Source organism: Corvus hawaiiensis, chromosome 31 (genome assembly GCF_020740725.1).
Source record: "Corvus hawaiiensis isolate bCorHaw1 chromosome 31, bCorHaw1.pri.cur, whole genome shotgun sequence".
Taxonomy (NCBI): Eukaryota; Metazoa; Chordata; class Aves; order Passeriformes; family Corvidae; genus Corvus; species Corvus hawaiiensis.
Window position 1 is genome coordinate 600,329 of NC_063243.1, and position 21,937 is coordinate 622,265.

Here is a 21,937-nt window from a genome sequence, read left to right on the forward strand (position 1 = left end):
CCAAATCTCACCAGACCTCTGAGACATGGCTGTTCTTCAGCCAGTGACAACATGAGTCCCTAAACCTGGGGCTCACTCTTCCTCGTGGCCAGGGGCATCAAGGAAGGCTACAGCGCAATGGGGACTGCGGTGAGCTGGGAACTCACTGGGGGAAAGAGGGAGCACTTGTGGAGCAAAAGGCAGGTGGGGGAGAGAACTGTTCAGAGAAGGGCTGAGCTTCAGCTTGAGCAAGCTGAAAAACGTCATTGGGGGTCATCCCAGACTGATTTCATTTCAGAAGTTACTGAACAAGTTTGTTATTGGGGGGGTGTCATATTTTCCCCTGCAGGTGCACGCTCTGCAAACTTGAGCTGCACTGCCGAGCTGCTCAAGCACGTCTCTGCTGCAGGTCACGGCGTTTCTTCTTTGGCTTCTCGTGGCCCCGGGGCTGAGCCGCAGCAGAGCCCTGGCGGAGCCCAGAGCAGCCTCAGCATCCACAGAGCCGGGCTGCAAGGAGAGAAAGCAGAAAGCGCCCGTCAGCTGAAGGCTCCCGTCCCCCTTGTCCCAGCCGCCCGCGGTGCCCAGGCCGTGCTGGCCGTGCTCAGAGCGCTGCCCAAAGCTGCCCAGCATTGCTGCCTCTGGCAGGAGAGCAGGAGGGCAGGACACGTGCCCAGCCTGCAGCCGGCCGTGGCACAGCCACCTCCTCAGCAGCTGCCCAGAGCGGGATGCTGCTGCGCTCGCTGCCGTCTCCCAAAAGCCCTTATCCCAGCCGTGCCAAGAGGACGGGCACCCACCTCACGCCTCCCGCCGCCAGAAGAAAAGCTGCTCCCAAACGCTGCCCTCAGCCTTCTCCAAGGGCACGTCCCACCCACGCTGCAGCTGCTCCCAAGCACTTCGCCATCCGGACCAGACAGCACCTAGAACGCTTCCTTTGGAAAGACAAACCATAAATCAATGAAAAGAGATTACAGACAAAAAGGGGAAACAAGGAAAAAGGTAAAAAATGTTCTCTCTACTGGGGCCTTGAGGAAGGCCCAAGCCCGCCATGCGAGGGAAAAACCCACCCACGGGCCAGGGCAGCCCACGCTTTCTGCCTTCCCCCTGCACTGCCCCCAAAAGTCATGCTGAGCCCAAAGCGAACAAGGGCAGTGGAGCAGCCCAAGCCCTTCCTTGCCTGCAGAGCAAAGCAGCCCATGCACAGCTTCTGGTGTCCAACCTCTGCTCCCACCATGGGGCTTTGTTTGTGTCGGGCTGGCTGCCCCAGCCCCAGCCCCAGCGCGGGGCACGGTGGGTGCTGGGGGCTGTTGGCAGGGCCAGGAGCAGACTCCCAGTTCAAAACCAGCCCAGCCTATCCCCCCAGCCCTGCCAAAAAGCAGCTTGGCAGCCGACTGAAGAATTGGTTGCATCCGCCCCAGCAAAGGGGGGAACCTTTGCTTCCCGGCCAGGCTGTGCAATGCCCAAATCTGGGAGCATCCCCCTGCGTGTGGACTCATCTGCAAATTCGCCGTGGAGCCTGGCTTTGGAGAAGGTGCCACAATTGAAGTCCATCATCTTCAGCTTGCCAGGTGGAGGAAGAGCTTGTCATCCTTGATGTCACCCTCCATGTCTCCAGCAGCAGCAGCCGCACCTGGCACAGCTTCTCCAGGGGCTCCTTCTTCCCTGGGGCTGGAGCAGGCTGTCAGTGCTCTGCCCAGGGCCCCGGCTGTCGCTGAAGCAGGACAAGCAAAAGCAGCTGGCATGGGGACCACCAGTGCTGGGAAGAGCAGCTCAGCTCCAGCAGCAGGGCTGCGCGTGCCCAGCTGAGGAGCCCTGCGCAGCGATTCAGGCAGGACAAAAACTCTGCCTTTCTTTGCTGCTTCTTGCCAAGGCACGTGTGCAGCTGGAACTTACCGGCTCCCTGGGTCAAAGCGTGCGTGTGGCTCTCTCCCTTCTCCTATGGCACGTGAATATCCTGCATCCAAGGATCACAGGACAGGTCTTCTAATGAGGGCCTTTCCGAGGAGAGCACGGATAAACACCGCCGGATGAGATCCTGGCACTCTGCAGAGAGAAAGCAGAAAGCGCCAGTCAGTTGCAGAAGGCTCCTGTCCGCTTTGCCCCACTCTTGCCATGGCCAGGCCGTGCTGCGTGTGCTCAGGGCTGTGCCTAAACTTTGCCATCAATTCTTTCTTTTGGAGGAGAGCAGGACATTGCCACCTCCTCAGCAGCTGCCAGTGTGGGATGCTCCTGAGCCCGCTGCTGTCTCCCAGCACTGCTATTCCCCCCGTGCTGCAGAGACGAGGATCCACCTGGAGAGAGCCGTCGTGGGAGCGAGAGCCGGCCCCAGGTGCTGTTCCAGCCCCTCCTGAAAGGATGCTCCCCGCAGACCATCTGGTGCAGCACGATGCCCAGGGACCAGACGGTCGCTGCCTCGCCGTAGTACCAGCCGAACTGGATCCATTCCGGGGGGCTGTAGGACGGTGTTCCTATGGAATAGAGATGGAGTTCTTCAGGGGGACGCTGCCTGCTCCCAGAGCCTCGCCCCAGCATCCCTGGGCGTGCGGGGGCCGCAGCAGCGGCACGCGGTGTGACCCGCTGCCCTCTCGCCAGCACCTGGGACTTGTGTACAAACTGGGGGTTGGAAAAGAAGCCGCTGGTGTCGCAAGAGGGCAGCAGAAGCCCTGGCAAGGCCCGAGCATTCCATGCAAAGGAAAAACCCACTTGGTGCTGGGGAAAAACCACGCTTTCATCCTCCCTGCCTGCACTGCCCCAGAAACCATTCTTAAGGCAAGGCAAGCACGGGCAGCAGAGCAGTCCGAGCCCTGTCTCGCCTGCACCCCAAACGGGCTGGAGCACAGGTTCTGGCCCCCCCTCTCTGCTACCCCCAGCCACGGGTGTTTCTGTGGCGCTGGCTGCCCCAGCCCCAGCGCCAGTCCTGGGCAGAGTGGCTGGCAAAGGCTGCCAGCAGGGCTGGAAGATGGCCCCTCAGCCAGCGCCGCTCAAAAGCAGCTCAGCTGAAGACTCCGGCTGCCATGACCGGCAGCAAAAGGGAGAATCCCCCCTGCCACAGCCGGCTTGGGCTGTGAGATGTTGGGCCGTGAGATGTTGGGCTGTGAGATGCCTCTACCAGGAGCCTCCCCCTGCGTGGGCTCACCTGCAAAGCTGGTGTAGGCTGCGGCTTGCAGGTAGGTGCCACAGCCAAAGTCGATGAGTTTGGCCTGCCCGGTGGCCAGGTCAAGCAGGATGTTCTCCGGTTTGATGTCCCGGTGCAGGACCCCGCAGCTGGTGCAGTGCCGCACGGCCTCCAGCACCTGGCGGAACAGGTGCCGCGCCACCTCCTCGCACAGGAAGCGCCGTGCCCGAATGAAGTGAAGGAGGTCCTGAGACCGCTCCGGGCGCTCCAGCACCATCACCACGTTGTTGGGGAGCTCCAGCCACTCGTGGAGCTGGACGATGCCGGGGAAGCCAGCGGACACCTTGTGCAGCAGCACGATCTCCAGTGGTGCTCGGGTGCCGTCGGGCTGTGGGAGGAGCACGATGCCGTCAGCGGGGCCGATGCCGTGCCGGGGCTCGGCAAGCCCTCAGCCAGCCGGGGACGCTCTGCGCGCTCCGCTGGCCCCACGGCCGCTCTCCCTCGAGGCGTCCTGGCGGCTTCCACCCTGCCGGGCCTCGGCTCATCCCCGCCCGTGGCGCCCCGGCTTCTCCCGCTGCCCCTCGCTCACTCACCAGCCGGCCCCAATGGTGGATGCGGTTCCGTGGCACCCGTTTGATGGCCACCTGCAAGGCAAGGGGAGCAGCGGGCTGAGCTCGCCGCCCGCCGTGCCGAGCCCCGTGCTCCTTCTCCTCCTCCTTTGCCCCCCGCCTCCTGCGCCCGCCGCCGGCCCCGCCACTCACCGGGGCGCCGTCCGAGAGCCGCGTCGCCGCCAAGACGCTGCCGAAGCCGCCGCGCCCCAGCAGCGAACCCAGCCGGTAGCGCTCCTTCAGGCCCTGCTGCGCCTTCCGTGCCGGCGAGACGCGGCCGTCAGCGCTCGGCCCGGGGCCAGGAACGGCCCCCGAGCGCCGCTCAACCGCCCCGGGCCGGCCATCCCCACATGTTGGCTCTTTTGAAGCGGACACCGGCGGCTCGGGGCCGGCGGCCGCGCTCAAGAGCGGCGGAGCTCGGAGCGGGGAAGACGCTGCGGAGGCGGCGGGAGCGGCCGCGCCGCCTGTGTCCCCGGCGGGCCCCGGGAGGAGCCGAGGCCGGGGCCGGGGTCGGGGTCGGGCCAGCCGGAGCCAGGGGCTGGCGATGGTGCCCAGGAGCCAGGCACTGATGCCCGCCCAGCAGCGCCGCAGCCAGGACGGCGACCGCGGCGGGACGCCCGGGGGCGGGGAGGGGGCAGCCCCGCCCGGGGCCGGGGGCGGGCCGGGGGCATGGCCCGGCCGGGCGTGGGGAGAGGGAGGCCGCGGGAGGGGGGGTTGGGGAACGAAAGGGAGAGCGGGAGAGGGTGCGAGACACTGGGAGAGGGAGAGGAGGAGCAGGAGAAGGGACGCAGAGGGTTCGTGGACTCGCTGCACTTCTGCTGCTCTTGTGCTGCTGCTGCCGCTGCTGCCGCTGCTGCCGCTGCCGCTGAAGCGCTGGGAGCGTTTGTCCGCGTGTCCGTGTGTCCGGTGCCCGTGTGTCCGTTCCCCCCCGCGCGCCCCACGGCCGAGCCCCGCGCGCCCCGGGGCAGCACGGGCCGCTCCGCTCCGGGGCCGAGGCGGAGTCCCGGAGCATCTCTTCCTCCCGCTGCCACACCAAACCCGCTCGGCCATTGGGAGCATTTTTGCACCCGTTTCCCTTTGAAGGGCTCCTCTCTACCCCCATTTCCAAGGAGTCTCCCTGGGGTTTTGGCACCTGCAGCGACAGGGCAGCGATTGGCCTTCAAACTTCAAGAAAGACATGGAGGGGCTGGAGCACGTCCAGAGATGGGAATGGAGCTGGGGAAGGGTCTGGAGAACTTCTGAGGGGCAGCTGAGGGATGTGAGGGGGCTGAGCCTGGAGGAAAGGAGGCTCAGGGGGGAGCTGGCTCTCTCCAAGTCCCTGACAGGAGGGGGCAGCCAGGAGGGCTGGGGCTCTGCTCCCAAGGGAAAGGACGAGAGGAAATGGCCTCGGGGGAACCTTTGGGGTGGATGGTGGGGAAATTCTCATCCTCCGTGTCTCGACAAAGGGGGAGGGGGGGAGGGGTGGGGCACGATCTGGGGACACGGGGGTGGTGACGCTGGGCTGGGGACACGGGAAAGGGCACGGGAAGCCAAAGCCCCGCTGAGCGCTGGCGCTGGGCTGGCACGGGGTGAGCCGGCAGCAGGGCCCCACAGCCCTGAGGGACTCGCCCTGACGCCCGGGGAGAATTGATCCTGGTCTCTAAAAAATGAGACTCAATAAAATATCATTAAAAGATGCCGCCTTCTCCTTCTCCTCCTCCCCCACCCCTTCTCCTGCTCCCCCCGGGCCCAGCGCCCACCCTTGGCCCCCCGTTTTCCCAGCGCGGTCGCATCCCGCGGGAGGAGCCGGGATGGAGCCGGGGCAGGTCGGGCTGGGGCAGGGCTGGGCTGTGGGCCCGGCCTGGGAGCCCCCCACGCGCCCCCTCCCCAAATTCCCCTGGCGGGGGGCGCTGGGGGCGAGGGGGGGCGCAGGTGGGGTCCGGGTGGGGAGCGCTGGGCGCTGCGGGTCTGCCTGGCAACTGGTGAGTCACCAGCGCCGCGCGCTCTGATTGCCTGAAGGTTGTTCAGCGCCTTCTCTGATTATCTGATACTCGCGGGCAATTTTGGTTGGTCCTTGGGGGCTGTGGGGCGGCTTAGGGGGGGGGTCTCTGCGCCTTTGGGGTTCTCTGGGTGCCGATTTGGGGTTGAGGTGCCTCCCAAGGACCCCCCGGGGGGGGCGACACAGGGGTGACACACAGGGGTCCCCATTCCCGATCCATCCTGGGGCCGGTTCTGCCCCTTCCACTCTCGGTCCCCCCGCGGGATCCCCCATAGTCCCTTCCCACTGTTCTCCAATAAACGGGACCGGGGCGAACTGGGAGGCCTTCCTGGGAACACTGGGAGCAGCCGGGTGGGGGCAGAGTGACAGCGGGGCTGGGGGGACACACGACCCCCCAAAATCAGCGCGGGGACGGAGCGGGGGGTCCCGGCCGGGCCCGAGGCCACGGGGAGGGGCTGCGGCCGCCGGCGGCTCAGGAGCTCTGTGGGCAGAGAAAAGGGGGTGACACCGGGCTGGGGGGCCCGGGGGGAGCACAGAGCTCCGGGGGAGGGGGGACACGACCCCCAGGCCCCTCTCGTCACCTGCTTGCGCAGGTAGAAGCCGAGCCCCAGCGCCAGGAAGATGAAGCCCAACACGAAGCCCCCGATCCCCTTCAGCATCTTGGGGGGCGGGGGTGCAGCTTTGGGGTGGGGGGAAGAAGGATCCAGGAAACCGCGGTGGCTGCCGGGAAGGGACCGGAATGGACTGGGACAGAATGGGACAGCAGGATACACTGGGACCAGGATCAGGACTGCGCAGGACCAGATTTGGAGCACGAGGGATTATACTGGGATATATTGGGACCACACTGAGAGCTACTGGGAACATGCTGAGGACCAATGGGTGCTGCTGGGTTATACTGGGAGTGATTTGCATCATACTGGGAGTGACTGGGATTGTACTGGGAGTGACTGGAACCACAGTGGTGGTGAAAGGGAGCAATTGGAAAAATGCAGGGGGCAACTGGGATCATCCGGGGAGCGGCTGGCCCATGCTGGGGTCATACTGGGATCATACTGGGAGTGACAGGGTCATGTTGGAGTGACTGGCATAGTTCTGGGAGGATCTGGGAGTGACCGGGATCATACTGGGACTGACAGGGATCAAACCAGACTCATACTGGGAAGTTAATGGGAATCATACTGGGGGTGACTGGACTCATAGTGGGATCATGCTTAGAGCAACTGGGATCATGATGGGACAAAAGGCATCATAGAGGGACTGACTGGGAGTGGCTGGGTTCATACTGGAAGTGACTGGGGCCCTACCTTACTCTACTGGGAGGGACTGAGAGTGAAAGGAACCATACAGAGCATGACTGGAAACAACTGGGACCATGTTGGGGGCAAGTGGGATCTTACTGGGAGTGACTGGGAACATAAAAGCTTGAGTGGAGTTTTTATCCCGTGGCATTCCCAGGGAGCAGCGGCAGCTCCACGCCCCCAGCCCGGGGGGTGGGAGCAGGGGAACCGCTGGCAGCACCTTCGGGCCACAGCCGAGGGCTGGGGGGCTCCTCCCCCACTTCATTTTCTCTGCCCAGTTCAAATCATCCCCTCCCATTCAAATCCCCTCCGTTCACATCTTCTCCCCACCATTAAAGTTTCCTTGCCCCAATTCAACTTTTCTCCCCAATTAAGCCCTGAGGCCCCTCCCCGCCCCCGGCTCCTCCCGGCAGGACTTGGCCGGGACCTTCTGGAAACAGCAGCAGGAAGAGTTCAAAAATTCCTCATTACTTCCATCCATTTCCTTGGTTTCCGGGGCATTTTCCTGCGGCTGCTCCAGGCCATGGCTGAGGGGTTCCCTCGGGCTCCAGCCCCTTTCCAGCCCCTTTTTCCAGCTCTTTTCCTCAGCTGACCCAAAGCTGCGGATTTTGGGGGGTGGGAAGAGTCGCTCTGCTCGGGGGTCCCCGCGGTGCCCCAGGGAGGCCCCGAGGCCGCAGCGCGGTTCCCTCGGGCCCCTTGGAGCGTTTGGAATCTCCAACTCTCAGCAATCGCTGTGCGTGTGCATTCAATCCCCCCTGCAGGGTTTTCGCCCAGACCGGCTTTCTTTCCAGAGGGTTTTGTGGTTTCGCTTCGAGCCGGGGCCTGAGGGCACCGGAGCGGCCGCGGGTGCCGGGGCAGGAAGGGCTGAGGGACAGCAGCGCCCCACAAACCTCCGGGAGGGGAACAAGGGCTGGAGGGGGCAAAGAGAGAATAAACACGAGATTTTAGAAAAAGAAAAAAAAACAGTAAAATATAGATTATATGTAAAATATAATAAAAGAGAACTCTGAAAAAAGAAAGTAACAGCAGAGCTTCTTCTCCTGGGACTTTGGGTTTCTTGTCCAAACTCCGAGCTGGGTGTGAGCCAGAAACCAGTGGCTGGGAGAGACATTGCTGCTGAAGGGCTTCCTATGGCCAGGACTAAAGTGTCGAGTATCAAGGAAGAGCTTGAGGTTACAGAAGCGCCAGCGCTCCCGTTGGATTCCCTCGTTGGAAGCTGAAAGCGGAGCTCCGTCTGGGACTCTGCTTTGTAAGGATTGAATGTAAAACTCCAGCGCAATCCCCGTTTCCCTCCCTCCTGTGGCCAGCGGCGCACGGAGAAGGGATGGGAGTTTCGGTGAGTTCGTGCTTCCCCCTGAGGGACAGGAATCCTTGCCGTGTCCAGCGGGGGTCCCTCCCCAGCCGTGCGGTCACTCCCCGGCCCGGCCCTGAGGCGCGGGGCAGTCGCGGGGCAGCCGCGCTCCGGCCCCGTCAGCGGCACCGCCGCTTCGTGCCGGGCAGGAGCGGCAGAAGGAGCCGGGCGGCGGCGGGGGCTGAATCCCGGCAGGAGGAGGAGGAAGAGGAAGAAGAGGAAGAAGGGGAAGAAGGGGCCGGGTCGGCCTGCGGTGTCCGATGGCCGGGGAGCAGCGGGGAGGCCTCGGGGAGCGGCAGCGGGCGGGGCTCTGCTGGAGCCGCCCCGAGGGGTTTGTGCCGCCCCGGGTCCCTGAAGGAGCCGCTCCGCGGGACGGGCGAGCTGGGAACCAAAGGAAATACAGAGAAGAGAATAAAATACAATCAAAGAGCCGCAGCGAGACGCGTCTGCCCCGCCCGCGTCTGAAGGAGCTGCACCGAGGGAAGGGCGGAGGGTGAGTAGAATAAAATCCAGAGAATGGAGTAAAATAGAATAAAAACTGCACGAGGATGTCCGCGGCGCCCGGTGTCACTGAAGAGCCGCACGGCGGGACGGGCGCTGTCGGGTGTGGCCAGAAGGGCAGCGCCGAGGAGAGAGAGAGGTGTGAATAGAAAAACAAAAAAATAGAGAGAATGAAATAAAATACAAGAAAAGAGCCTCACCCGGGGATCTCCGCAGCTCCGTGTCACTGAAGAGCTGCACCGAGAGAGCGGCGAGAGGTGACGGTGGTGAAAAAGCCGCACTGGAGGGGCTTGGCATGGGAGGTGGGAATGGACTAAACACTAGAGAATAGAATAAAAAAATAACCAAAACCCCGCACCAGGAGTGGCCGCTGCCCGTGACTGAAAGAGCCGCACCGAAGGACCGTCGGGGCAGCAGCGGGGGCTCTCGGCCGCTCCGCGTCACCGAAAGAGCCGCAGCCGGGGGCAGTTCTGGGGTCTTCTGGAGCCGCCCCGAGGGCTCTCGGCCGCCCCGCGTCACTGAAGGAGCCGCAGCGAGGGACGGGCGGGGCGCGGCCCGGATCGAGCCCCTCCAGCTGCGCCTCGAGCGGCGACCCCGCGGGACCGCGCCGGGGCCGGGCGGCGGCGGCAGCCGGAGCCGGGAAAGCGGCTTGGAGCGGCGGAGACGAGCGGGGTGTTCCCGAGCAGCTCCGCTCAGCCCTCGGGCACCGGGGGGTTCCGGGGGTTGTTCCCGACCAGCTCCGCTCAGCCCTCGGGCACCGCGCTGGGGTCGCCGCGCACTTTTCACCCCCGGCCGCCCCCACGGGCCGGGCCCCGCGGCTCCCGCTGCCGCCGCCTCGGCCTTATGAACTCCCCTCCTCTCAGACCCTCCCGGGCACCGCCGGGCATTAGCGCAGCTCCCGGGGCCGTGTCCCGGCCACACTTGGGCATTAAATCCGACAGATTTGAGGAGCGGGGACAGCCCTAGAAACCAGGGCTTTGCCCTCGGCAGCTTGGAGCGGCACGAGGGGGATAAAGGATCCCCTGCACTCACCGATGCCCCCAGAAGCAGCTCTGCCCCCGTAAGAACGGGGCTGTATTTGGGAGAGGGAGGATGGCTGGGATGGGATCTGGAAGGAAACAGACACATGTTGGGATGAAGAGGTTTGGGGGATCCCGGTACTGAAGAGGTTTTGGGGCACCCTCCAATCCTGAGGGATGTGTTACTGGGAGGGGGGACACACCTGGCTCTTGCACTTGGAGTGCGGCCCCACAAGGAAGGACATGGGGAACCCATTTTAAGGTAGATCCTGCTGCTTTCCACCAGTTTTGGGGGGGTTATAATCGGATTTGGGTGATTTCCTGGTCATTTTCAGAGGCGGAGGTGAGGCCTTTTCTGGGAGGATCCTGATGCTTTCCACCAGTTTGGGGGGTTCTAAATGGCTTGTGGTGGAACCACTTTCATGGGTTCTGATGCTGCCCACCCGTGCTCTGCACTGGTCCGGACTGGTGCTCCCAGTGCCGCGTGGGGCAGGGCCATGGGGACCCCTCCACAGCACAGCGCGGCTGCTTTGGGGCTGGCGACACTTGCCCGGCGCTGGCCATGGGGCGTGTGCTGGCAGCTGGGGCCGTACTGGTGGTACTGGTGGTGCTGGGAGCTCCCGTGTCTGGGAGCCAGCAGGACTCGGGTGAATGTGGGCATCTCAGGGGTGTGGTGGGGACGATGGGAAAATATTGAGAGAGGTGGGAAAAAGGGAGGAAGAGAGCAGAAAATGGGAGCTGGAATGCCCAGACCAGGAGTCCAGCCCAGGGGTCTCCAGACTGACTCCCCCTCAGGAAGCGGCTCCCACAACCCCTCACCCTGTCCCCAAAATCCCTTGGCATCCCACACCCATCTCTGTATTCCCCCTCCCAAATCTCCAGGCTCCTGCGGTGAGAACAAAGGGGTCCAAATCCCCATCTAGTGTGACCACAAGCACCAAACTTTTTTCTCCACACGACAATCTTCCCTCTTTTTTCCTTCCTGGCTTCCCCCACAGCAGCTGGGAGCAGCCAAGAGCCCAGCACTGCCCCAGCCCGACCGGCCCCAGCTCCATCCCTGCTCCTCCCATGGGATGCGATGGGTTTGGGGGGAGGGGGCCAAGGGTGGGCACTGGGCTTGGGGGGAGGAGGAGCGGGGGTGGAGGAGGAGGGATGAAGCTGGGAGCTGCCCTGGGCAAAGGGAGACACTGGGAGGGAAAAGAGCAGGCAAAGGAAGGCAGGAGAGAAAGGAGGACCCGGCCAAGAGCATCTCTCCGGATCTCTGAGGGAAGGGGAAACCTTTTGTTGTATGGAAACCAACAAAAACTCGGAGTATCTCTGCCAGGCCACTGAAGGCCTCTCCTGCCCCACTCTCCCCAAGCAAAGTGCCCCTCCTTGCCCATCCTCGCAGCACTGTCCTCATGCCCTTCTGCTCGTTGTGGATGATGGGGCAGAGGGTTTGTTCCAGGGCATCCTGCAAGCACCAGGCAGGACAGTTCCACCAGGATGGGAACCCAGCTCAGGGCTGAGGGACTCAGAAAATCTAAACACCAACACAACACCAACAGGGCACATTTGTCACTTTTGCTACAAAAGGCAGCACTGAAAATGATGGGTAATGAGAGCCTCCTAATCACCCCAATCCCTTCTCCATCTTAAACTTTCTCTGAAATAACCAGAATAGCTCTTCAAATTCCTTCATCTTTGTCAGTCCCAGATCTTTGGAGAGCAGACTGGGGAAGAGAGCACAACATCAGCATGTTGGTAATCAGACATGGCTTGTTGTCCATTTCTCCTTACTCAATTACAGCAGATATTGGGAATAACCAGCTGTCCTGAGGAATTTTTCCTGCAGTAAGTTATTTTCCTATCATGGTCCATCTGTAATTCTATCACTTTATTACTTATTAAATGACTTATTATTTATTAAAGCACCAATATAAATACAGTACAGCGCCTTGCAATTACTCCCCCTTATATTTATAAACCTCAAAGTCTTCCAGGTCTTAACAACATCTTTCTTCTATTCTTACTCTTTGGGTGCATCAAAAGACTCCTACTCACAGCAGTAGAGAAAATCTTCTCGTTAAAGAGTACCAGTGGTACAAGATCTACCCAGGCAGCCGTGGCCGTGGCTACCAGAGAAACATCTTGCTGGGATCATACCCAAAGCACCCCAGTTTAAGGTTTAAGTTTCCTTTATTTTTTTAAACAAAAACGGGAGAGATGTTGCCGTGCACCTTCCCCCCCATACTTGGTCTGTCCCTGTTCATTTAATTGTCAATCAGTTTGCAGTTTCCCCTCCCCTTGCTGCATTGTATACACCTTGCCTTAGCTGCCAATCCTTGATGTACACCACCCCTTTCCCCTCCCCCTTCTAGAAAGTTCTTCCCCACCTCGATACCCCCTTGGTCCCTTTGAATTTCTCCCCTCCCCTTGTTTTCCCTCATTGGCTAATTGTATGTCACTCCACCTGTGAACCCTCCCCTTCTCCTTCCTGACTGGTCCTGAGATTGTTGCTGCCGTTTGTCCAACCCCCTTTAAAAAGCTGTGCAACCCCTTTTCTGGGGTCTTCGGTCCCTGGTCCCCCTGAGGACAACAAAGCCCTGGATACTCTACTGGAGTCCCCTCCTTCCTTCTTGCCTCTGCCTGCGAGTGCAAACCATTCAGCACCCTGAGAGCTTTGCCTCTTGCGGCGAGACCAGCTTCATCTTGGTCTTCGGAGCGCATCAGACCCGTCACTGCGAGTGACCGGGCAGCTCCAGCAGCGACAGTTATGTACTTGGAATCGCCGTGCTTATGCTCAGTGGCAAAAGCACAAACCCAGAAGCAAGGCAGAAAAGGGTACTTACTTTCAAGACATGCGAGATTTGTAAAGAATTACAAATGACCAAAGAAAAAGGGGGGATTGAGAAACGAGTGATCAATACTTAACTCATGTAAGCACAGTTAACTATTGGGAGACAGCAAATGTTAATCACAAAAGCGGAGAAGCAGGATTCGCCCTAATCTTGTCAAGATAAGAGGAACAAGAATCTGTTTGAAACCAGCACAGAAACTGCTGAGTCACCCCACAAAGGACTGCCCGTGCTCCAGAAAGAAAGGTGAAAAGGGCATTGTGATGAAGAGTACGGATCTTCATTGGAAAGACCCGCGAGGAAGAAGAGGAGCCTTCCTCAGTGCGACCACCAGGACACACCACTCATGTGTGACACATATGCTAATGATATTAATGACTTCCAAGAACTGATTTGTATAACCACCCCTATCCCAAAGAATGTGATGAATATTCATGAATTTTACCCATAATATTGTGTTGTAGGAAGTGCCGTGTGTGTGTGTGTGTGTGTGTGTGTGTGTGTGTGTGTGTGTGTGTGTGTGTTTTTGGAGGAGAGATCCCCCACGTATCCAGCGCTGAATAAAGCAAATACTCACTTATCTGACTGTCTCGGAAGTGCCTCTTGGCCCAGTTTGGGCGATTCAGGATCCCAAAAAGCTGCCAGGGATCCCAAAATCTCCAAAATCCTGTCAGGGATCCCCAAAACCCCATCAGGAACACCCCCAAACCTGCTGGGACAGGTCCCGCATGGTGGCCAGGACTGCAGACCCGAAAATCCTGAAAGGGACCCTAAAAACCCCATCAGGGATCCCCTGCGGCACAGGTCCCGCATGCAACCCCAAAAACCCCCAAAAATTCATCAGAGGGTCCCAAAAAGCCCTCAGGAACACCCCAGGAACCCCAAAACCTGGCTGTGACAGGTTCTGCGTGGTGGCCAGAACTGCGGACCCCAAAATCCCATCAGGGACACCCCAAAATCCTGTCGGGGACCCCCTCCCGTGTTGGGGACAGTCCTGGGGTGTCCCCCCATCCCCTCCCGGTTTGTCCCTTGTCCCCCTCCCGTGCTGGGGACAATCCGGGGGTGTCCCCCCCATCCCCTCCCGGTGCATCCCGTGTCCCCTCCCGCCTTGGGGACATTTGGGGACACCCCCGTCACCCAGGTAGCCGCACGGCCACGTCCCGGCCGATGCCCGAGGAGCAGCGGTGACAGGGACAGTGCGCGCCGGGAGGCGGCCATGGCTGTCACCCCCCCACCCCGGGCAAAGGCTCTTAACGGGATCGGCGCTCACGTGGCACCGGGACTGGGATCAGGATCGGGATCGGGGTCAGGATCAGGGTCAGCCACCCCCGGGATCGGGGTCAGCCACCCCCGGGATCGGGATTGGGGTCCGAACCTTAGTCAGGATCGGGGTCAGGATCGGGATCAGCCACCCCCGGGATCGGGATCGGGATCAGCCGCCCCCGGAATCGGGATTGGGGTCAGCCACTCCCGGGATCGGAATCGGGACCGGGATTAGGATGGGGGTCCGCGCCCCCGGGATGGGGGGAGATTTGGGGACATTCTTGGAGACAGCACAAAGTGTGGGGGGAGCTCGGGGGGCCGCCCCCTCTCCTGGGGACCCTAAATCCCCCCCTCCCCACCCCAGGGGACACTGGGGACCCCAAAACTTCCCCTCCTCGAGTGGCCAGAGCGAGCTCTGCGCTCCGGGACCGGACACCCCCTGGACCGGGCTCCGCGCTCCCGGACCGGACACCGGACACCACGTCCAACAACTAAATGCGGACCGGCCTTCTTATTTGCATAACCCCGCCCACCAGAACGACAAACCACTGGGCAATACCATCGTAATTTGCATGGCCACGCCCACAAGCCCACACGCCACACCGAGCAGGGCCCACCTATTTTACATAACCACGCCCACCGCCTGCAAACGCACGGCGGGAAACGTTCCGCGATTTCCATAACCACGCCCACCCACGCCCACCAATCACACCGCGGTATTCTCCTTGCATTTTGCATAACCCCGCCCTCATCCTGGCCACGCCCAGCACCGGCTGCAGCCGCCGCCAGTCGCTGTTGCCTCCCAGTGCTCCCAGTAAGTGCCGTACTGGGAGGGATCGTGCTCCCAATTCCTTCCCGGTGCTCTCAGTATCGGTCCCAGTGCCGCGCGGGGCGGGGCCACTTTGGGAACCCCCCCAGGGCACAGCGCGGCTGCTTTGGGGTGTCGGAACCTGCCCGGGCCGGGGCGGGAGCGGAGGAGCAGCGGGAGGAAGAGGAAGGAGAGAGGAGGAGGAGGAGGAGGAGCAGGAGGAGGAGGAGGAGGAAGAGGAGGAGCAGCAGCAGAAGCGCGCGGTTCCGCCGCCCGCCCGCTGAGGCCGCAGCTCCCCCGGCTCCGGCAGCATCGCCCCCCCGCATCCCGAGGTGAGCGGGGAGGGGGAGCTCGCCCCAAATCCATCGGGGGTCTCCGGGAGGGTTTTTTGCGGGGCAGGCGATGTTCGGAGCTTGCAGGAGCCCAAAGCTGAGCCGCAAATGCCCCTTGGGGGGGGGGGTGTGGGGGCGATATCGGTTTTGGGGATCCCCGGGAGAGCCGGGGGGGAACGCGGGAGCCCCGGAGTAGGGAGAGCGGAGGGGGGCGATTCCGGAGGCGGGGGACCCCCTGCAGCCTGGAGGGGTGGGGGAGGCTGGAGATGAGTGGGGTCCGGGCCCCTCGACACTGAAAGGAGCGGCGACTTCTCGAGCTGGGCTCGGGCAGCGGAACCACCAAACCCAAGGCGCTCAGGCCTTGTTTTCCCCCAGAGCAGGATTTCCCATTGCCAAGCCGTGGCCGGATGGAGGAGGAGGAGGCCGCGAAGAAGAGGAAGATGCCCCGGGAGCCCCAGGCAGGTGAGGAGGAAGTCAGTGCCCCTTTCCCTTCTCTCCTGCTCCATCTCCCAGCCCAGCATCGCCCCCGGCTGCAGGACAACCCCACTGCCGACACCGTCCTGCCGGGGACGGACTGGGGGGATCTCCTTCCCCTTCCCTGTGGCACGGAGGCAAATCCCATCCTCTCCTTGTCCTTCCTCCACCAGACAGGGAGCTGAGCACGGAGCCCAGAGAGAGCAAATCCCCGTGGCAGAAGCTGGTGGGAGAGGCCGTTTTGAGTGGCTCCACGGGGCAGGAATCTAAGGGGGAGGAAGAGCCCCAGAGATGCTGCACAAGGAGGGGCTGCAAACACAGCCCAAGGAGGTCCAAGGAGGAAGGCGGCCGGAGATCCAGCCAGAGCTTGGAGCTGGGGGTCCATGAACAGCTTCACAATGGGGAGAAGCCCCACAAGTGCTCAAAATGTGGGAAGGGCTTCAGGTGGAAGTCCAGACTGATTGTCCACCAGAGAATCCACACCGGAGAGAGGCCCTACGAGTGTGGGGAGTGTGGGAAGGGCTTCAGAGACAGCTCCAGTCTGATCCGCCACTGGAAAATCCACACAGGGGAGAGGCCCTACGAGTGTGGAGAGTGTGGGCAGAGCTTCAGCCAGAGCTCCAACCTGATTGTCCACCAGAGAAGCCACACAGGGGAGAGGCCCTACGAGTGTGGGGAGTGTGGGAAGAGCTTTGGCCGGAGATCCAGCCTGTGGGCACACCAGCGGACGCACACAGGGGAGAGGCCCTACGAGTGTGGGGAGTGTGGGAAGAGGTTTCCAAGGAGCTGCAGTCTCCTCAAACATGAGCAGAGTCACACGGATGAGAGGCCCTTCCGCTGCCCCGACTGCGGGAAGGGCTTCCAGCGCAACTACACCCTCATCATCCACCGGCGCATCCACACCGGGGAGAGGCCCTACGAGTGTCCCCAGTGTAGGAAGAGTTTCTCACAGAAACGGAGTCTTTGTGACTCCGGAGCCACCACTAAGGGAAGCCCTGCGAGTGCCCCGAGTGCGGGAAGAGCTTCGTGCGCTGCTCCAGCTCCATCCCCCATGGGAGGATCGGCGTTGGATGATCCCCAGTGACCCCCGTTGGGCAGAGCCCCAGAGCTCCGTGGTGCTGGTGATCTGTGTGGGAAGACACCAGGCTGGGGGGCTCCGCCTCTTCCTGGCTCCCCGTGGCCTTGATTTTCTTTTCATTTCTCTTTGTCCTTTCAAAACACCCAAACCCGGGGTAAAAATAAAGATGTTGAACTAAGACATGGATGAGGACCTGGGGGGATCTTCCAGGGGATATGGGGGATGCTGGCTTGAAGGGAGTTGAGGGTTCCTGGTGATTCATTAAATCTCGATATCCATGGACAAAGACCCTCTAACTAATTAAAGTTAGAAAGTGGTATGTTTATTCAGGCACCAGTGGGGGGGCATGGGAGTAGCCTCCTAAAGACATGCCAGCCAAGTACAAGGTTTCTCGTTCTCTATTTATTACTCAAAGTTTTACATCTTCTGCATATGTATGACCCCAGCACCTCCCATCCTCCGCTTTGTATTAAAATGAGATCATTGTTCTTTCACGCATGCGCAGTTTCTCTCTTGAATTGGGTCAGTGGTCCTGAAAGAGGAAGTCAGGAATGTCTTCCTCACAGTGACCTTTTTACCTCCTTGCTGTTGGCAGGCCTTCGTGACCTCTTGGCGCAGCCCAAGATCTCCTACTTTTGATTAATTATTACGAAACCCAGGTGCTGTTCTTGGTTCTATTAGTTTCAATTTCTTTTGATGACAGTTCATTCATTTGGTTTCCTTCTATAAACAAAACTTTAAAATATAATGGCAAATAATACATCACTTAGCTCTAGCTTAGGCATCTACTAAGCATTAACTTATCTTTTGTTTTTCTACTTTGTGTCTTAATCAATACAAATTTCTTCTAACTCAGCTAAAATTTTAACTTTTCAGAACCTTGACTCACTTAAACACCTAAGAAAGCAGTATTTCTCTCAGGTTTGCTATAGCATATGCGCAGGGGCACGCACACAGACAGAAACAATGAGGCAAGGAAGGTTCCTGTGAAAAATTCCCCTCAGAGGTCAGTGAAATCGTCACTTTGGAAGCTTTTTCCTCTCCTGCTGGGCACAGGATCAGGCCTCGAGGAGTGAGAGTATCGGCCCAGGACACATCGTGGTTTGGCGATCTCCAGGTATAGCAAACCTGAAGGTTTGCTGGCTCTGAGAGGCCCCCTCAGAGGGAGATTGCTGGTCACAGCCCACGGCGGCCCAGGAGAGCTCAAAGGGTCTCCTTTTGGGCCACTGTTGAGAGGGTCCCAAGAGAGTGGGCTTCAGTCATAATGATGTTTCATCCCGGCCACAGTTTGGGTTGGCACTTTCTCTGAAAGTGGGAGAGCAGGAATGCTATGCCATTCAGGCAAGAGGAACCTTTTCCAGGGCTGGTCATAAGGAAAGCAGGAGCTCCTCAGCAGTTCCTGGGAGCAGACAGTATTTCTGACAAGCTCGGAAAGAGCTGAGCCCAGGTGCTGTTTTCAAAGCCAAGGCCTAACAAGCATTTCTCAGATCACAGTGCAGCCTGGAAAGGAGGAGAGGGGAATGCACCAGCACACTGGGATCCCAGGGATGTCCATGGCCTGGGGGCATGCTGGAACAATGCCAGGCACCCACCAAAGCCACTTTGTCCCTGCCCCCCGCAGCCGCACAGGGGAGAGAAAATGGAACCGAGTGTTCTTGGGATGGGATAAGACTGGGAGAGATCCCTCAGCAAACACCAGCACCGGCACAACAGACTCAGCCTGGGAATTTATTACCCGGGAGGGAATTTATTACCAACCAAATCCCAGCAGCACAAGGAGAAGGCAAAGAAATCTCTCCAACACCTTCCCCCCACCCAGCGGGGATCACCCGGAACGGGGGTCACCAGGGCTCTGCCCCACGGGGGTCACTGGGGATCATCCAACGCCGATCCTCCCACGGGGGATGGAGCTGGAGCAGCGCACGAAGCTCTTCCCACACTCGGGGCACTTGCAGGGCTTCCCTTAGTGGTGCCTCTGTTGGTGTTTGGTCAAGTTAGAGCTGCTGGAGAAGCTCTTCCCACACTGGGGACACTCGTAGGGCCTCTCCCCGGTGTGGATGCACCGGTGGGTGACGAGGGTGCAATTTTGCTTGGAGCCCTCCCCGCAGTCGGGGCAGCGGAAGGGCCTCTCTTTTGTGTGAATCCACTGATGTACGAGGAGATTGAAGGTGGTCTGGAACCTCTTCCCACACTCCCCACACTCATAGGGCCTCTCCCCGGTGTGGGTTCGCTGGTGCTTTCTCAGGGCAGAGCTCCAGCCGAAGCTCTTCCCACATTCCAAGCAGTCATAGGGCCATTCCCTGGTGTGGATCATCTGGTGCCGGATCAGGTGGGAGCTCTGCCCAAAGCTCTTCCCACATTCCCCACACTCATAGGGCTTTTCCTCAGTGTGGATCCTCTGGTGTTCCCTCAGGCTGGAGTTCCATCTGAAGCCCTTCCCACATTCCAAGCACTTGTGGGGCTTCTCCTGTCTTGGTTTTGAAAGACAGGTGTCTGCTAAGGTAGGCGAAAGCCTCCCTTGAAATGGCAGATGTAACCCTTTTCCCTCCGAGTTATTATAATTTTGAAAATCAAGGGCCTTTAGGCAAAGGTGTGGGAAATAGGAATAACAGTTCTTTACTATTATGTATATAACCAGTCAAACAAAACAACAACAACTCTGGCAGTAACAGCAAACAATCACAAACCCAGTGCCAGCCTTCTCGGCTGTCAGGCCCTTTCCCCTCGGGTGCAGTTCCGCTCGCAGCCGGCAGGGGCGCTGGCGGCTCCCGGTGAGCAGGGCAGGTGCGATGGTTCCCCCGCGGCTGCAGGGGGCGCTCCGGAGCGAGCTCGGGGAGCACGCGGCACTGGCGGCCTGGGATCCCGGGAAGGGATGGGACAAAGGCTTCACAAACCGCTGGGCAGCCGATCCCGGACTCTCAGGAACAGCAGGCTGGAACGACAGGCTGGAGCGGCAGGCTGGAGCAGCAGGCACGAGCACAAATCCCGGATGGCAGACGAGATGTATCCAGATGGGGAACCCCCCGGAGGTGCAGGCAGGCAGGGCAAGCACGGCTACAACGCAGCGAAAGCTCGAAGCAGCAGTGGGGCAGGGCGGCCACAGCCCGGCCTCCAGCAGGGCAGGGAAAGAGGCTTTGGGATCCCAGCGTTGTTTCCAGCAGAAAAGAAAAACAGCCGAAAAGAGGAACCAGCACCTCCTTTCTCTGCAGCTTCTCTCTCCAGACACTGAGAGCAAACTGCCCCCACACCCAGGTGAAAACAAAAGAGTAGTCAGGTCTTTTGTCTTCTCTTAAGTATGGCCATTTGTCCCCTCGCAACATGCATATGGGAAAAAAATTCCTTTAACAGGAGAAAAAAAAAAGACTAAAACCCCAACAGCTTGGCGTGAAGACAGGGCTTCCTGGACTTTGGTGATGGTATCTCGGGCTTCAGGTGTGAGGGCACGTGGAGAGTCCAAGTCTCCGCTGCCGCGGAGGAGGTTGAAGAGGGGGGTGAGATCTTCTGTTGTGACTCCCAGTAGGGGACGTATCCAATTTATGGATCCGCACAGGCTGTGTAAGTCCCTTAGGGTTTTGGGATCCTCTTTGATGGCGAGTTGCTGGGGTACGATGGTTTTCTCATGGATCTGGAGGCCGAGGTAAGTCCATGGGCTGGAGTGATGCAGTTTGTCCTCATGAATCTCGAACCCTGCTTCTTCTATGGCTTCAATTGTCTTTTTAAGAGTTCTGTCCAAATAAGTTTTTTCTGATGCACAGATTAGGATGTCATCCATATAGTGGTAAATGATTGCTTCTGGGAATAGGCTCCTGATGGGGGATAGAACGTGAGCGACTTACCACTGGCAGATGGTCGGGCTGTTCTTCATGCCTTGTGGGAGGATGAGCCAATGGTATCTTCTGAGTGGGGCTTCATCGTTAAGAGAGGGGACAGAGAAGGCAAACCATGGTGTGTCTTGAGGATGGAGCGGGATGTTAAAGAAACAGTCTTTAATGTCAATGATGGCAAGCATCCAGTCTCGGGGCAGCATTGATGGTGATGGCAGGCTGGGGTTGGAGGGGGCCCATATCTTCAATGACGTCATTGATCTTTCATAGGTCATGGAGTAGTCTCCATTTGTCTGTGCCGGGCTTTTTCAGCACAAAGACAGGGGAATTCCAAGGGCTTGTGGTCTCGGTGATATGACCTTTGGCAAGTTGCTCTTCCACCAGGGCTTCCAGCACACTGAGTTTTTCTTCTTCAAGGGGCCACTGCCTTGTCCACTTTGGGTTGTCAGTCTTCCAGGTGAGCGGGGGAGTAGATGGCAGCGCGCATTTCTCAGTGGCCCCAGTCAGAAATCCTGGCTGGGAATGGTAAGGGTGGCACCCCACTGGGATAGAAGGTCTCTGCCCCATAGGGTGATGGGGGCTCTTACCAGGAATGGTCGGGTGGTCGCTATCTTGCCCTTGGGTCCTTCGATGACAACATTTTGTTTGCTCCTCATGGATACTGCAACTCTACCAATCCCGGAGATCGTACCTGCCACTGGCTCCAGTTCCCAATTCCCTGGCCACTCGGAGCGGGCGATGATGGTCACGTCTGCTCCGGTGTCCAGCATCCCTGGGCAGTAGATCCTCTCTCCTGTACAGAACAAGCTGCACTCGATGGTCGGTTTGTTTGAGCCCACAATCTCTATCCACATTGCTGTAGGATTGAGAGGAAGCTGTTCTGGGCAGTTCTGTGGAAGTAAAAAAGCTTGAGCAGTTGGTGTTCCCTGTGGGAGAAAGAAAGGTGTGTCCGTGCAGCAAAGCTGGACAAGAATCTCTTGTCCAGGGTGCACTGTTTGCATCTCAGGTAGTACAAAGAGTTGTTCTGGACCATGGATGGTGTCACTTAGGATAAGAATGTCCCATGGGCCGTCATGCGGTCCATACTTTCCTGTGGGAATACGATAAAAACGCTTGTCAACAAAGTTAAGTGGCAGTGATGTTACCAGTTGGCGTCTGGTTCCAATCAGTAGCGCTCTGTGTGTTGGATCCTTCTCACGTGTTCTGGGATCGCCTGGGATGATGGTGCCGGGTGAGGTCCAGTTGTCTGCTCTCGGTGGTCCGATGTGGAGTTCGCAGCCGGGGCGGGGTAGTATGGCCTTTGATTTGTTGTCTGAGCGCGGGGCCTTGACACCGCGCTCCGATAGAAGTTTTCTGGACGCTGCTGGTGCTGTTGCTGTCTCTGGTGCCTTTGGTAGGTGGCACGATGGTCCTGGGTGGGTGACCTTTGTGGGCAGTCCTTTATAAAGTGTCCAAGTTCGCCACAGTAGAAA

At 59.6% G+C, this 21,937-nt stretch overlaps 1 protein-coding gene and 1 pseudogene across 1 annotated transcript; one reads left to right on the forward strand and one right to left on the reverse strand.

The window, feature by feature from the left end:
• Positions 1–1,649: 1,649 nt before the first annotated feature.
• On the reverse strand, positions 1,650–6,336 carry LOC125318703 (serine/threonine-protein kinase pim-1-like). The gene is made up of 7 exons (XM_048289645.1): positions 6,259–6,336; positions 3,853–4,215; positions 3,685–3,735; positions 3,113–3,479; positions 2,268–2,444; positions 1,870–2,019; positions 1,650–1,687 (listed from the first exon to the last, which is right to left on the reverse strand). Exons 1-6 carry the CDS (start codon positions 6,334–6,336, stop codon positions 1,913–1,915), a joined length of 1,143 nt encoding a protein of 380 aa, XP_048145602.1. The 3' UTR covers positions 1,650–1,687; positions 1,870–1,912.
• A 2,253-nt stretch (positions 6,337–8,589) lies between these two features.
• The window catches only part of LOC125318704, a 69,793-nt pseudogene continuing 56,445 nt past the window's right edge, over positions 8,590–21,937 (forward strand).

What these genes read in the sequence shown, in the direction of transcription:
- LOC125318703 (XM_048289645.1), bottom strand. Translation starts at nt 6,336, where the DNA reads ATGCTGAAGGGGATCGGGGGCTTCGTGTTGGGCTTCATCTTCCTGGCG. An exon ending in GCTTCTACCTGCGCAAGCAG is followed by an intron (nt 4,216 to 6,258) that starts GTGACGAGAGGG and finishes CGGCTGGCCCGA; the next exon opens with CCCCGACCCCGGCCCCGGCC. An exon ending in AGCCTACACCAGCTTTGCAG is followed by an intron (nt 2,445 to 3,112) that starts GTGAGCCCACGC and finishes TCTATTCCATAG; the next exon opens with GAACACCGTCCTACAGCCCC.